Source organism: Lactuca virosa, chromosome 4 (genome assembly GCF_052849685.1).
Source record: "Lactuca virosa cultivar CGN04683 chromosome 4, Lactuca_virosa_CGN04683_v6, whole genome shotgun sequence".
In the NCBI taxonomy this organism is placed as follows: Eukaryota; Viridiplantae; Streptophyta; class Magnoliopsida; order Asterales; family Asteraceae; genus Lactuca; species Lactuca virosa.
The window spans coordinates 388,489,564-388,499,954 of NC_136429.1; the positions used below are offsets into that span (position 1 = coordinate 388,489,564).

At 39.5% G+C, this 10,391-nt stretch overlaps 1 protein-coding gene and 1 non-coding gene across 2 annotated transcripts; one reads left to right on the forward strand and one right to left on the reverse strand.

Annotated features, from left to right (window-relative positions):
* Positions 1-1,254: 1,254 nt before the first annotated feature.
* Positions 1,255-1,361, reverse strand: LOC145110449 (small nucleolar RNA R71). The gene has a single exon (XR_013709826.1). It is a non-coding gene; the product is annotated as a small nucleolar RNA R71 (small nucleolar RNA).
* Positions 1,362-3,009: 1,648 nt separating this feature from the next.
* On the forward strand, positions 3,010-4,959 carry LOC145106391 (uncharacterized). Its single transcript, XM_079043384.1, has 3 exons — positions 3,010-3,162; positions 3,233-3,676; positions 4,372-4,959. Exons 1-3 carry the CDS (start codon positions 3,010-3,012, stop codon positions 4,957-4,959), a joined length of 1,185 nt encoding a protein of 394 aa, XP_078899510.1.
* The last annotated feature ends 5,432 nt before the right edge of the window (positions 4,960-10,391 follow it).

Here is a 10,391-nt window from a genome sequence, read left to right on the forward strand (position 1 = left end):
ACAACAAGAGGCTAATTGAATTAGTAATTTGATTAACCAATTAAAAGTCTTATTTAATCCGAATAATTGAACTAGGGAATTAATTAGCTTAAACACTTGATCACTGCTTGAATTAACTGATTTTCTAAGGATTGGTAATAGCGAATGCGAATCAAATCACTTTAGTAGGTAACCAATAACAATTAATCTATTGTACTGCCTTTGTGTGCTTAAATTATATTTTTAGAGTAGGAATAAAACAAGTTGGTTTTACACACATCAAGTTTTTGGCGCCGTTGCCGGGGAACGGTTCAAAAATTAATTCTAATATCTAGTTTTATCGATCCTTTGTGTGAGCTTATCTTGCACAAAGTTATTTTTTTTAGTAATTCAGTAATTAGGTTAAGTTTTAGTATTTAATTGTTTTTATTTGTTCTTAATTGTTTCTAGGCTTTTAGGCAGTGTACTCGCCGAGTGCAGTCGCACCTACTCGGCGAGTTCAGTGCTGATTTTCGGTTTTGTTTTTTATTTTTTCTATTTTCTTTCTGTTTTGTTTTTGTTCTTTTTACGCATTTTTTTTCTTGCTTTTATTTTAGAGTGTTTATGACCAGAGGATGCAATACAATTTTAACTCCACCACTTGAAGACGCGGAAGCTACTTTAAGGAAGAATAAAGGCAAAACCGTTGGAGAATCCGCATCTTCAAGGAACTCACCTTTGAAGAATCTCAAATCCGTTTTTAGCAAAAAGAAGAGCAGTAAATCAGGAGCATCCAACACTTCTTCCTTGGCAACCGAAGACCCAATCAAGGAAGACATCGTGTACGAATCCGAAAAGGAAGAAAGCGAATTTGAAGAAGGTAGCGATCTAGAAGGCGGATTTGAAGGCACCATGGCTAACATCGATGAAGTTACCATGGGCGAGTGGAAGAAGAGGATGCGTGAAGATACCGGTCAAGGACTCGTGCAACCCGCGATTCCAGAAAATGCCAACTTCGAACTTAAAGGCCACATACTCGCCCAACTTAAAGAAATTTCGTTCTATGGAAAAGATCACGAAGACGCGTACAAGCACCTAGAAGAGGTCAATGATATAGCCGATTATTTCAACTGTCCTAATGTGGCCCGCGACACCGTTCTGGTTCGCATGTTACCAGTCACGTTTAAAGGCGCTGCAAAAGATTGGCTAAAATCACTTCCTCGCGGATCCATCACCACATGGGCTAGAATGAAAGAAGAGTTTATTGATCAATTTTGCCCACCATCAAAGATAGCCAAGTTGAAGAAAGCCATAGCAAATTTTGAACAACAAGCTGGAGAATCACTTTATGAGGCATGGGAGAGGTACAAAAGCTTGCTAAGGAATTGCCCACATCATGATCATAATAGCCAACAAGAAGTCTCCATTTTTTATGATGGAGTAAACGTGACAACAAGGCAATTACTTGACTCGCAAGGACCGCTCACTAAGAAAGCACCCCCGGTAATAAAGCAACTAATTGAGGAATTCTCTAAGCATTCTAGAGAATACCACAATCCAAGGAATGATATGACCAAGGGATTGGCTTATGCAGCTTCAGAAGATTTGTTGGCAGTTATGGCAATGTTGAAAAGCGTGGATAGGAGGATGGACAAAATGGATAAAACAATCCATGCTATTCGGGTAGGATGTGAGAATTGCAATGGGCCTCATCTAACTAGAGATTGTGATTTGGACGAAAACGCGAATAAGAAAGTGCAAGTATGCTATTCTAGTGGTGATAGATTTGATGACGATTGGCAAAAACCTAAGAAAGAATGGCTTCCTTATGATGAGTACAAGAAAGCGAAGGAGGAGAAATATAGACAAAAGGCAAGGGGTTTTTACCAAAAGGAGGAGTCGGTACAAGAAAAGAGACCGAATTTGGAAGAAATGCTTACTAAATTTGTAGCTGCATCCGAGAAAAGACATAATGACCACGATGCTGCAATACAAGATACAAGAACAATATTAAGGAATCAGCAAGCATCTATTCATAATATTGAGAAGGAGCTGGGGCAACTTGCCCAACAAATAAATCAAAGAGCACCGGGAGAACTTCCTAGTAACACCGAAAACAATCCAAAAGGCGCACATATAAATATTGTGACAACTAAGAGTGGAAAGATAATTACTCCTCTGGCCCCTATTCAGAACGAAGACCCGAAGCTGGTACAAAAGGATGAGACAGCAGAGCAGAACCAAAATCAGACTCAACTGAACCCAGAATCTACTCGCCGAGTCCAGGACATGCACTCGACGAGTCCTACACCTGATCAGAAAAATAAGTCTCCTGTTAAGCCATATCAGCCCCTACTGCCATATCCGGCCCGAGCTAAACAAGAAAAGAATGAAGAAGACTACCAAAAATTTCTAGAACACATAAAGGCTCTCCAAATTAATATCCCATTCATAGAAGCGGTCGCACAAATGCCAAAATACGCCAAATTCCTCAAGGAGCTTCTAACTAATCGAAAGAAGATGGAAGAAGTGAAGAAAGTGGTTCTAAATGAGAATTGTTCGGCTGCTATGTTGAACAAACTACCAAGGAAGAAGGGTGATCCAGGACGCTTAACCTTACCTTGTCAATTCGGAAATTTAGCTACTATCCATGCATTGGCTGATTCAGGGGCGAGTATAAATCTCATGCCATACTCATTTTTCAAGAAATTAGATCTCCCGGAGGCGAGACGAAATTTGAATGGCAATTCACCTAGCAAACAAAATGGTTACATTCCCAAGGGGAATATGCGAAGATCTATTGGTGAAGGTTGACAAGTTCGTGTTTCCCGCATATTTTATAGTCTTAGACATGGAAGCGGATCCTCAAGTCCCGATCATCCTTGGAAGACCTTTCCTTAACACCGCAAGTGCTATTGTTGAAATGCGAGGTTCCAAACTTACTCTACGGGTGGGAGATGAATCAGTCACTTTTGGGGTTGATCAAGCCATGAAGCACACGCAAGGAGTAGTGAGGACACGACATTTTCAATTGATATGTTGGAAGAACTAATGGAGGAATGGAATGATGAAGAACCAAACAAGACCACCATCACCTTTGATGAAGAATTCGATGCTGAAAGCGACCTACTGGAAATAGAGATACTGCTTGAGGAAGCTGATTATAATGAGATGATCAAAACTACTGAACAGTCTACTCGCCGAGTAGACTCGGCCTACTCAACGAGTCCATCCAAAGAATCCCATCATTGGACTCGACGTGTGCAACGTTCAGAACACGAAAACCGAGCTGAAAGTACTACCAGGTCACTTGGAGTATGCATTTCTTGAAGAGGGTCAACAAAAACCTATAATTATAGCTGCTGATTTGACCACACATGAGAAAGAAAGCCTTGTGGGGGTACTAAAGAAGAGGCAAGGTGCTATAGCATGGAAGATAACCGACATCAAGGGAATTAGTCCAGCTTATTGTTCTCATAAGATTAACTTAGAAGATTGGGCTAAACTAGTAGTTCAACGCCAAAGAAGACTAAACCCCAACATGCAAGAAGTTGTGAAAAAGGAGGTGGTGAAGCTATTAAACGCCGAGATTATTTACTCGATTTCCGATAGCCTGTGGGTGAGTCCGGTGCAGGTGGTACCGAAAAAAGGAGGAATGACGGTGGTAGCCAATGAAAATAATGAACTAATTCCAACAAGAACGGTGACCGGGTGGCATGTTTGCATCGACTATAGGAAATTAAATGATGTCACATGCAAGGATCATTTCCCATTACCATTTATTGATCAAATGCTCGAGAGGCTGTCCGGGCATTTATATTATTGCTTCCTCGATGGTTTTTCAGGGTATTTCCAAATCCCAATCGACCCACAAGACCAAGAGAAGACTACTTTTACATGCCCGAGTGGAACATTTGCATATAGACGCATGCCTTTTGAGTTATGCAATGCGCCGGCTACTTTCCAAAGGTGTATTTTGGCCATTTTCCACGATATGATCGAGAAGTTTATGGAGGTTTTCATGGATGACTTTTCAGTTTTCGGGTCCTCTTTTGATGATTGTCTGTCCAACTTAGATCTAATGCTAGCAAGATGTGAGAAGACCAACCTTGTCCTTAATTGGGAGAAGTGTCATTTTATAGTGAAGGAAGGAATTGTGCTAGGACACAAGGTCTCAAGGATAGGGATAGAGGTGGATAGAGCGAAGGGGATAGAGAGAAGGTAGACACTATAGCTAAATTACCACCTCCAACAAATATCAAGGGGGTGAGAAGCTTTTTGGGCCATGCGGGGTTTTATAGGCGTTTTATTAAAGACTTCTCAAAGATCACAAGGCCCTTGACTCAACTTCTTTTGAAGGACGCCCCATTCAACTTTTCTAAAGAATGTCTTGATGCGTTTCAATTGTTGAAGGAAAAGTTGACTACTTCACCTATAATGGTAGCCCCAAATTGGAGTCTTCCTTTTGAGCTCATGTGTGATGCTAGTGACTTTGCGGTGGGAGCTGTTTTGGGACAAAGAATTGACAAGCATTTTCAGCCAATTTACTATGCAAGTAAGACCCTGAACCCGACACAAGAAAATTACACTACTACAGAAAAGGAGTTACTAGCAGTGGTGTTTGCATTTGATAAATTTTGCTCATATTTGGTTCTGTCAAAAACCGTAGTTTTTACCGACCATTCTTCTCTTAAGTATCTTTTTGCTAAACAAGATGCTAAGCCAAGGTTGATTCGTTGGGTGTTGCTGCTACAAGAATTTGACATTGAAATACGAGATAAGAAGGTAATGGAAAATATGGCCGCCAATCATCTTTTGAGATTGGAAAACCTTCACTTGGAAGAGTTAGAAGAAAACAAGATTGGAGATGAATTTCCCGAAGAATACTTATTGGTTATAGCAGGAGAGATTCCATGGTTCGCAGATATAGCTAACTACTTAGCTAGTGAATACATCCCAAAAGACTTGACCCGCCAACAAAAGAAGAAGTTCTTTTCATAAATTAAGTATTACTTTTGGGATGAGCCATACCTCTTTCGTAGCTGTGCGGATGGTATGATAAGAAGATGTGTATCGGGGAAGGAAAGTCGGGAAATCTTGATGCATTGTCATAGCGGGCCCACCAGAGGACATCATGGAGTGCAATATACGGCCAAGAAGGTTTTTGATTCGGGTTTTTATTGGCCTACTATATTTAAAGATGCTACAAAATTTGTCAAAGAATGTGATTCATGCCAAAGATCAGGAAACATTTCATCACGAAACGAGATGCCCCAAAATAGCATTCAAGTTTGTGAAATATTTGATGTTTGGGGAGTTGACGTCATGGGACCTTTTCCAATGTCAAAGGGAAATAAATATATTTTGGTAGCAGTCGACTATGTATCCAAATGGGCGGAGGCACAAGCGTTACCCACGAATGATGCTCGGGTAGTGGTACGTTTTCTCAAGAAATTATTTTCGAGATTTGGAGTTCCAAGGGCTGTAATTAGTGATAGAGGCACCCACTTCGCCAATGATCAATTAGCTAAGGTGTTGCAAAAATATGGTTTCCACCATAGATTTTCAACATCCTATCATCCTCAAACGAGTGGGCAAACGAAAGTTACAAATAGAGCGTTAAAGAGAATACTAGAAAGATCGGTTGGAAGTAACAAAAAGGAGTGGTCGGATAAGCTTGATGATGCACTTTGGGCGTTTAGAACAGCTTTCAAAACACCTATTGGTACTACACCATATAGGTTGGTTTATGGGAAGAGTTGCCACTTGCCAGTTGAGATTGAGCACAAGGCATTTTGGGCTTTAAGGATGTGTAACTTTGATTTGGCCGAACTGAAAAATAATCGATTAATGCAAATGAATGCCCTTGAAGAACTAAGGAATGAGGAATACAATAGTTCCTTGATCTACAAAGAAAAGACCAAGAATTGGCATGACAAAAGACTAAAGGGCGATAAGGAATTTTATGAAGGATAAAAGGTGTTACTCTTTAATTCAAGGCTCAAACTTTTTCCGGGCAAGCTTAAAACACGTTGGGATGGTCCATTTATAGTAAAGAATTTTTTTCCACATGGAGCTATTGAGCTAATATCAAGAGATGGAACACCTTTCAAAGTCAATGGTCATAGGGTGAAAAGATATGAAGAAGGAATTCCAAGAAATGAAGAACTTGAAGAAGGGCTAATGCTGGAAGGGAGTACAGAAACGTAAGCGGGAAGGAATCCAGCTAATGACTCCTTAAAAAGAAGCGCTTCCGGGAGGCAACCCGAGTTTAGAGTTTGCTTTCTTTTCCTTTGTTTTATTTTTGTTTTTCACTTTTAGGATCTATTTTTGTCAATTTTTTTCTGAAATTATGCTTAAACTGATTGCTTGAGGATAGGCAATGCTTAAGTGTGGGGTGGTGGCTTAAAAATCAAAATCGAATTTTAGTTAAACTGAGTTTGCTACTCGCCGAGTTCTTTAACTACTCAGCGAGTCTTTTCTGAAATACAACTAAATTCGCAGATTCGCGCTTCTACTCGGCGAGTAGGATATCCTACTCGGTGAGTCCATAGTTTTAACTGAAAAAAAATATTTTACAATCTGTAAATAGGGTTCTCCTTTTCCCTAATCAATTCATTCAACCGCCTCCTAGCACATACTCGCCGAGCAAAGTCTCTCTCAAGCAATTTCTCAATTCTCTCCTTAGTTCTTCCTCTTACAAACAAAAAGGTAATGTTTTTCTGCTCCATTCTTACTAAAGTACGTAACTTGGGCAGATTATAGTACTTATTTTGCAGAAAATCGGATTTGGGGGTTTTCTCCAAATCTAGGGTTTTGATTTTAGGATAAATTAGGAGATTTTGGACAAAATTTCTTGTGAATTTATGCTTAATAGACTTAGAATAGCAAACCCCTGCACAAATTACAGTGTTTGGATGGATTAATCTGGACCGATGGGAAACTTGATTTGCAGTTCATACTACTCGCCGAGTAGTTCATGAACTCGGCGAGTACACCTCGCAGTTTCCCTATTTTACTTATGTTCTGGGTTTGGTTTGTTGTTTTCTTGATCTTGTTTTGCAGGAATTATGTCTAGACGTGGCCAGAGTTCAAGAGGAGGTGGATATGGAGACATTCCATGGCTTAACTTCCCGTAAATAACCTCAAAATCTTCACAAGTTCGTGCAAAAAGCAGGCTAGAAATCCTGAAACAGAAGGAGATGTATGTTCCCAATGCAATAAATTGGGATTGGATGAATCAGACAGGGCTGGAGGAGGAACTAACCCCTTACTTGGTGAAGTCTTATGTGAATGGGAGAATAACAATCATTTGTGATGGTTGGCTCCAGTTATTCAAGATGCAAGAGCCCGTGTTCCAAGAGCTATGCTGGGAGTTTTTTGCTACCATCTCATTCCGGGGTGGTAGTGATTTCTATAGCCCGAATATTATCAGTTTTTGCCTAGGAGGGGAGCTACGCCAATGCAGCATGGCAGAGTTTGCATGGAGACTGGGGATTTATGATCAAAACGTGATCATGTCGGAGGATTTCGAGGACTTCTTTGATCAATGCCATAAGGATTTGCCCGAGGGAGTTGTTGCCTCTACTTGGTGGAATACTGTCGCCAACCGAGTCTATATTCCATCTTCCGCCCAAGAAGGCTTTATCCGATCACCCATCCATCGTCTTATCCACCGTCTCGTTGCTAGCACCATCAACATGAGGAAGGATGATGACAAAGTCCCCACTCTTGACATTTTTTATTTGTGGAGTATTATCACACCGGACGTCTTTTGCAACTTACCTTATTGCATGGCAAAGTACCTTGCGGAAGGAGCGGTCAAGGAGAAAATTACCTCCAAAATTACTGGGGGTATGTTTGTTACAAGATTGGCAAAGTCTTATGGGATGTTGGATAGGCAAGAAGCAAGGGCGTTGACAATGATTTCTCCCCCTCCGTTTAGCGTTACCTTATTTAGGAGGGCAAGGATTGTGGAGAAGTTTGGGGATGCATTTGGGATCCCAAATGCGGACGAGTTATTGGTACCGGAGGAGCCAGGAAGAAGGGTGAGGCAAACGAGGGAGCAAGTCCGAGGAGATCCACCGGTCATTCCGGTGGATGATGAGTTGCCTATGGATTGGTACCACGTTGAGGAAAGAAGATACCAAGATGACCTTGGTAGAAGTATGAATTATCACAACGAGTCATTTGTTTATCTCTTCGAACAAATGAATATTGCACCAAGGCCCGGGCCCAGATTCCCGTATGTGATGAGTTGGGAGGAGCGTGTGCAGCGGAGGAACAATCAGACAAGTGGGAGTGGAGCTGGAGGAGATGATGTTCAACAAGATTGAAAGTTTATGTTTTTAATTTGGATGTTATTTCATTTTGTTGGTTTTGTGTTTTGAACTTTTATGTTTTGCAACTTAATTAGGAGTGTGCTTGTTTTCTTTTACTGTGGTTGCCTTGTTTCTTTTCAGGATTGAAGATTAGGATGCATTTTAAGAGTCTCATTGGTCAAGGCTAGAGTGAGGGTCGGGTCTAGATAAGAGTATGCAATTTCGAGTTTAAGATCGAGTCCGTTAGAAATAAGGGTGACAAAATGTGTTATTTACTGAAGGAATCAAAGAAGAATTGCTGAATTGACATATTCCAGCATATTAGCAAAGGCAGAAAAGCAGCACATTATTTTTCCACTCAGCACCATACTCGCCGAGTGCACATATTGAACTCGACGAGTCTATCTGCATATTACGATTTTCTGCTTGAAGTCAATCTACTCGCCGAGTACCCGTTCTACTCGACGAGTCCATCAACATTACACTCACATGATTCGGATTTTGGGCACATTCACTGCAGTTTTTACTCATATTCTCATTGTCAAAAGACACATTAAGACACATTAAGACACATTAAGTCTATGGCCAACTCGTTGTCAAAAGACACATTAAGATTTTCCAAACGCTCCATATATAGTTGCATTCTTTGCACATGGATGCACAAAGAGTCTCGTTCCTTCAACTTACATGTCATCAACACCTTGACGACCTCGTACCTTTCTTGACGTACTTTCTTCTGAAAGTTTTCCGCAAGATCCAAGCACATCTCGTATGGCTAGCAGTCCTCGTTGGAATTTTACAACACAGGTACCATGGTTGCAACAATGATGCAAGAGACCTTCGTTGCGTCGTCATTGTATTTCTTATAAGTGGCAAGCTCCTTAAGAGTTGCAGTTGACTCATCGAGTTCAAGAAGAGGTTTTTAGAGGACATATTATGTACCCTCATATCGAGGAGTCATTTTAAGATTTCAAGAAGAGGTTTTTTGAGGTCATATTCTTTACCCTCTTTGGATAGGATTGATAGTAGAGTGAAGTTGTTGTTGGTTGAGGTTTGAACAACAATAGCATCATCATTGGAAGTAGACATCTATAGGAGAAGAAAAGTTTTAGTTAGTTGATATAAGTTCCTTAATATTTTAACCCATAATAAATATTCAAAGCTAGGATCCAATATAACAATTCACAACTAAGAATATGGATGTCGTAATATTATTGCGAATTTATTAAGTCAGCTAAAACAATTCACCAATTTCAATTTATGAAATTTCTAGATCTTTTGACATTCATTAAATATTATCAATGGCATGTTTAATCTCAGATTATGCACTTCTATTTGTGATTGGGATGCCGAGGATCACAAACAAGATGTGAATAACTATGCAAACATGCTTGGCAACCTCGATGTCATTTTATCATCTCTAATTAATGTGTCGGTTACCCACACGTGCTCCATTAACAATGATGATTTTCGAGATGCCCGCCATTTCTCTTTAAACTCCATATTAGTGTGTTGGCTAACCACACACACTCCGCTAACAACATATTAAAGTATGATGTGCGTTTTCATGGATTATCATACTTTTCACATTTTTCTTAAAGTAACTAGAGTGGGATTTTTAAAAAGGTTCTAGTAGATTTAAATCTTTATACTTTTAATGAGATTATGTCCTATCAAAAACTCATTCAGCTAGCGATCCTCCACCATACAATGGAGTGATGGGTGAGAGTGGACACCCAATGAAGATCATTTTATCGTCTGCTTTCTTATACCTCCCTTATAGTATGGCTTTGTGAATGAGGAGTACTAGCGATTTGACAGAATTGTCTTATACATATAATATATTAAACTTTTAATAGTGTATATATAAGGTGAACTTTAAAAGTTTTCAAAACACAATTTTTAAATATTAATTATCTAAATTAAACCTAATAATTAACTAACATTAAACCAATTATGATTTATCTCTATCTTTTAATTAAACAATTAATTAAATTAATTAAATCATATTGGGATTAAAAAATTGTTTAAATTAAACAACTAATCAAATAATTCAAATTTAATCCTAACCCAAACCCTTCTAATTTTCGAAAAGCAGGATTAGGTTTATTA

Bases quoted from the DNA above. Each gene is read 5' to 3' on its own strand.
- LOC145106391 (XM_079043384.1), top strand. From the start codon at position 3,010: ATGGAGGAATGGAATGATGAAGAACCAAACAAGACCACCATCACCTTT. The intron at 3,163-3,232 runs GTAGACTCGGCC...TGCAACGTTCAG, and splicing joins CTGAACAGTCTACTCGCCGA to AACACGAAAACCGAGCTGAA. The intron at 3,677-4,371 runs GTTTGCATCGAC...CAATTGTTGAAG, and splicing joins GAACGGTGACCGGGTGGCAT to GAAAAGTTGACTACTTCACC.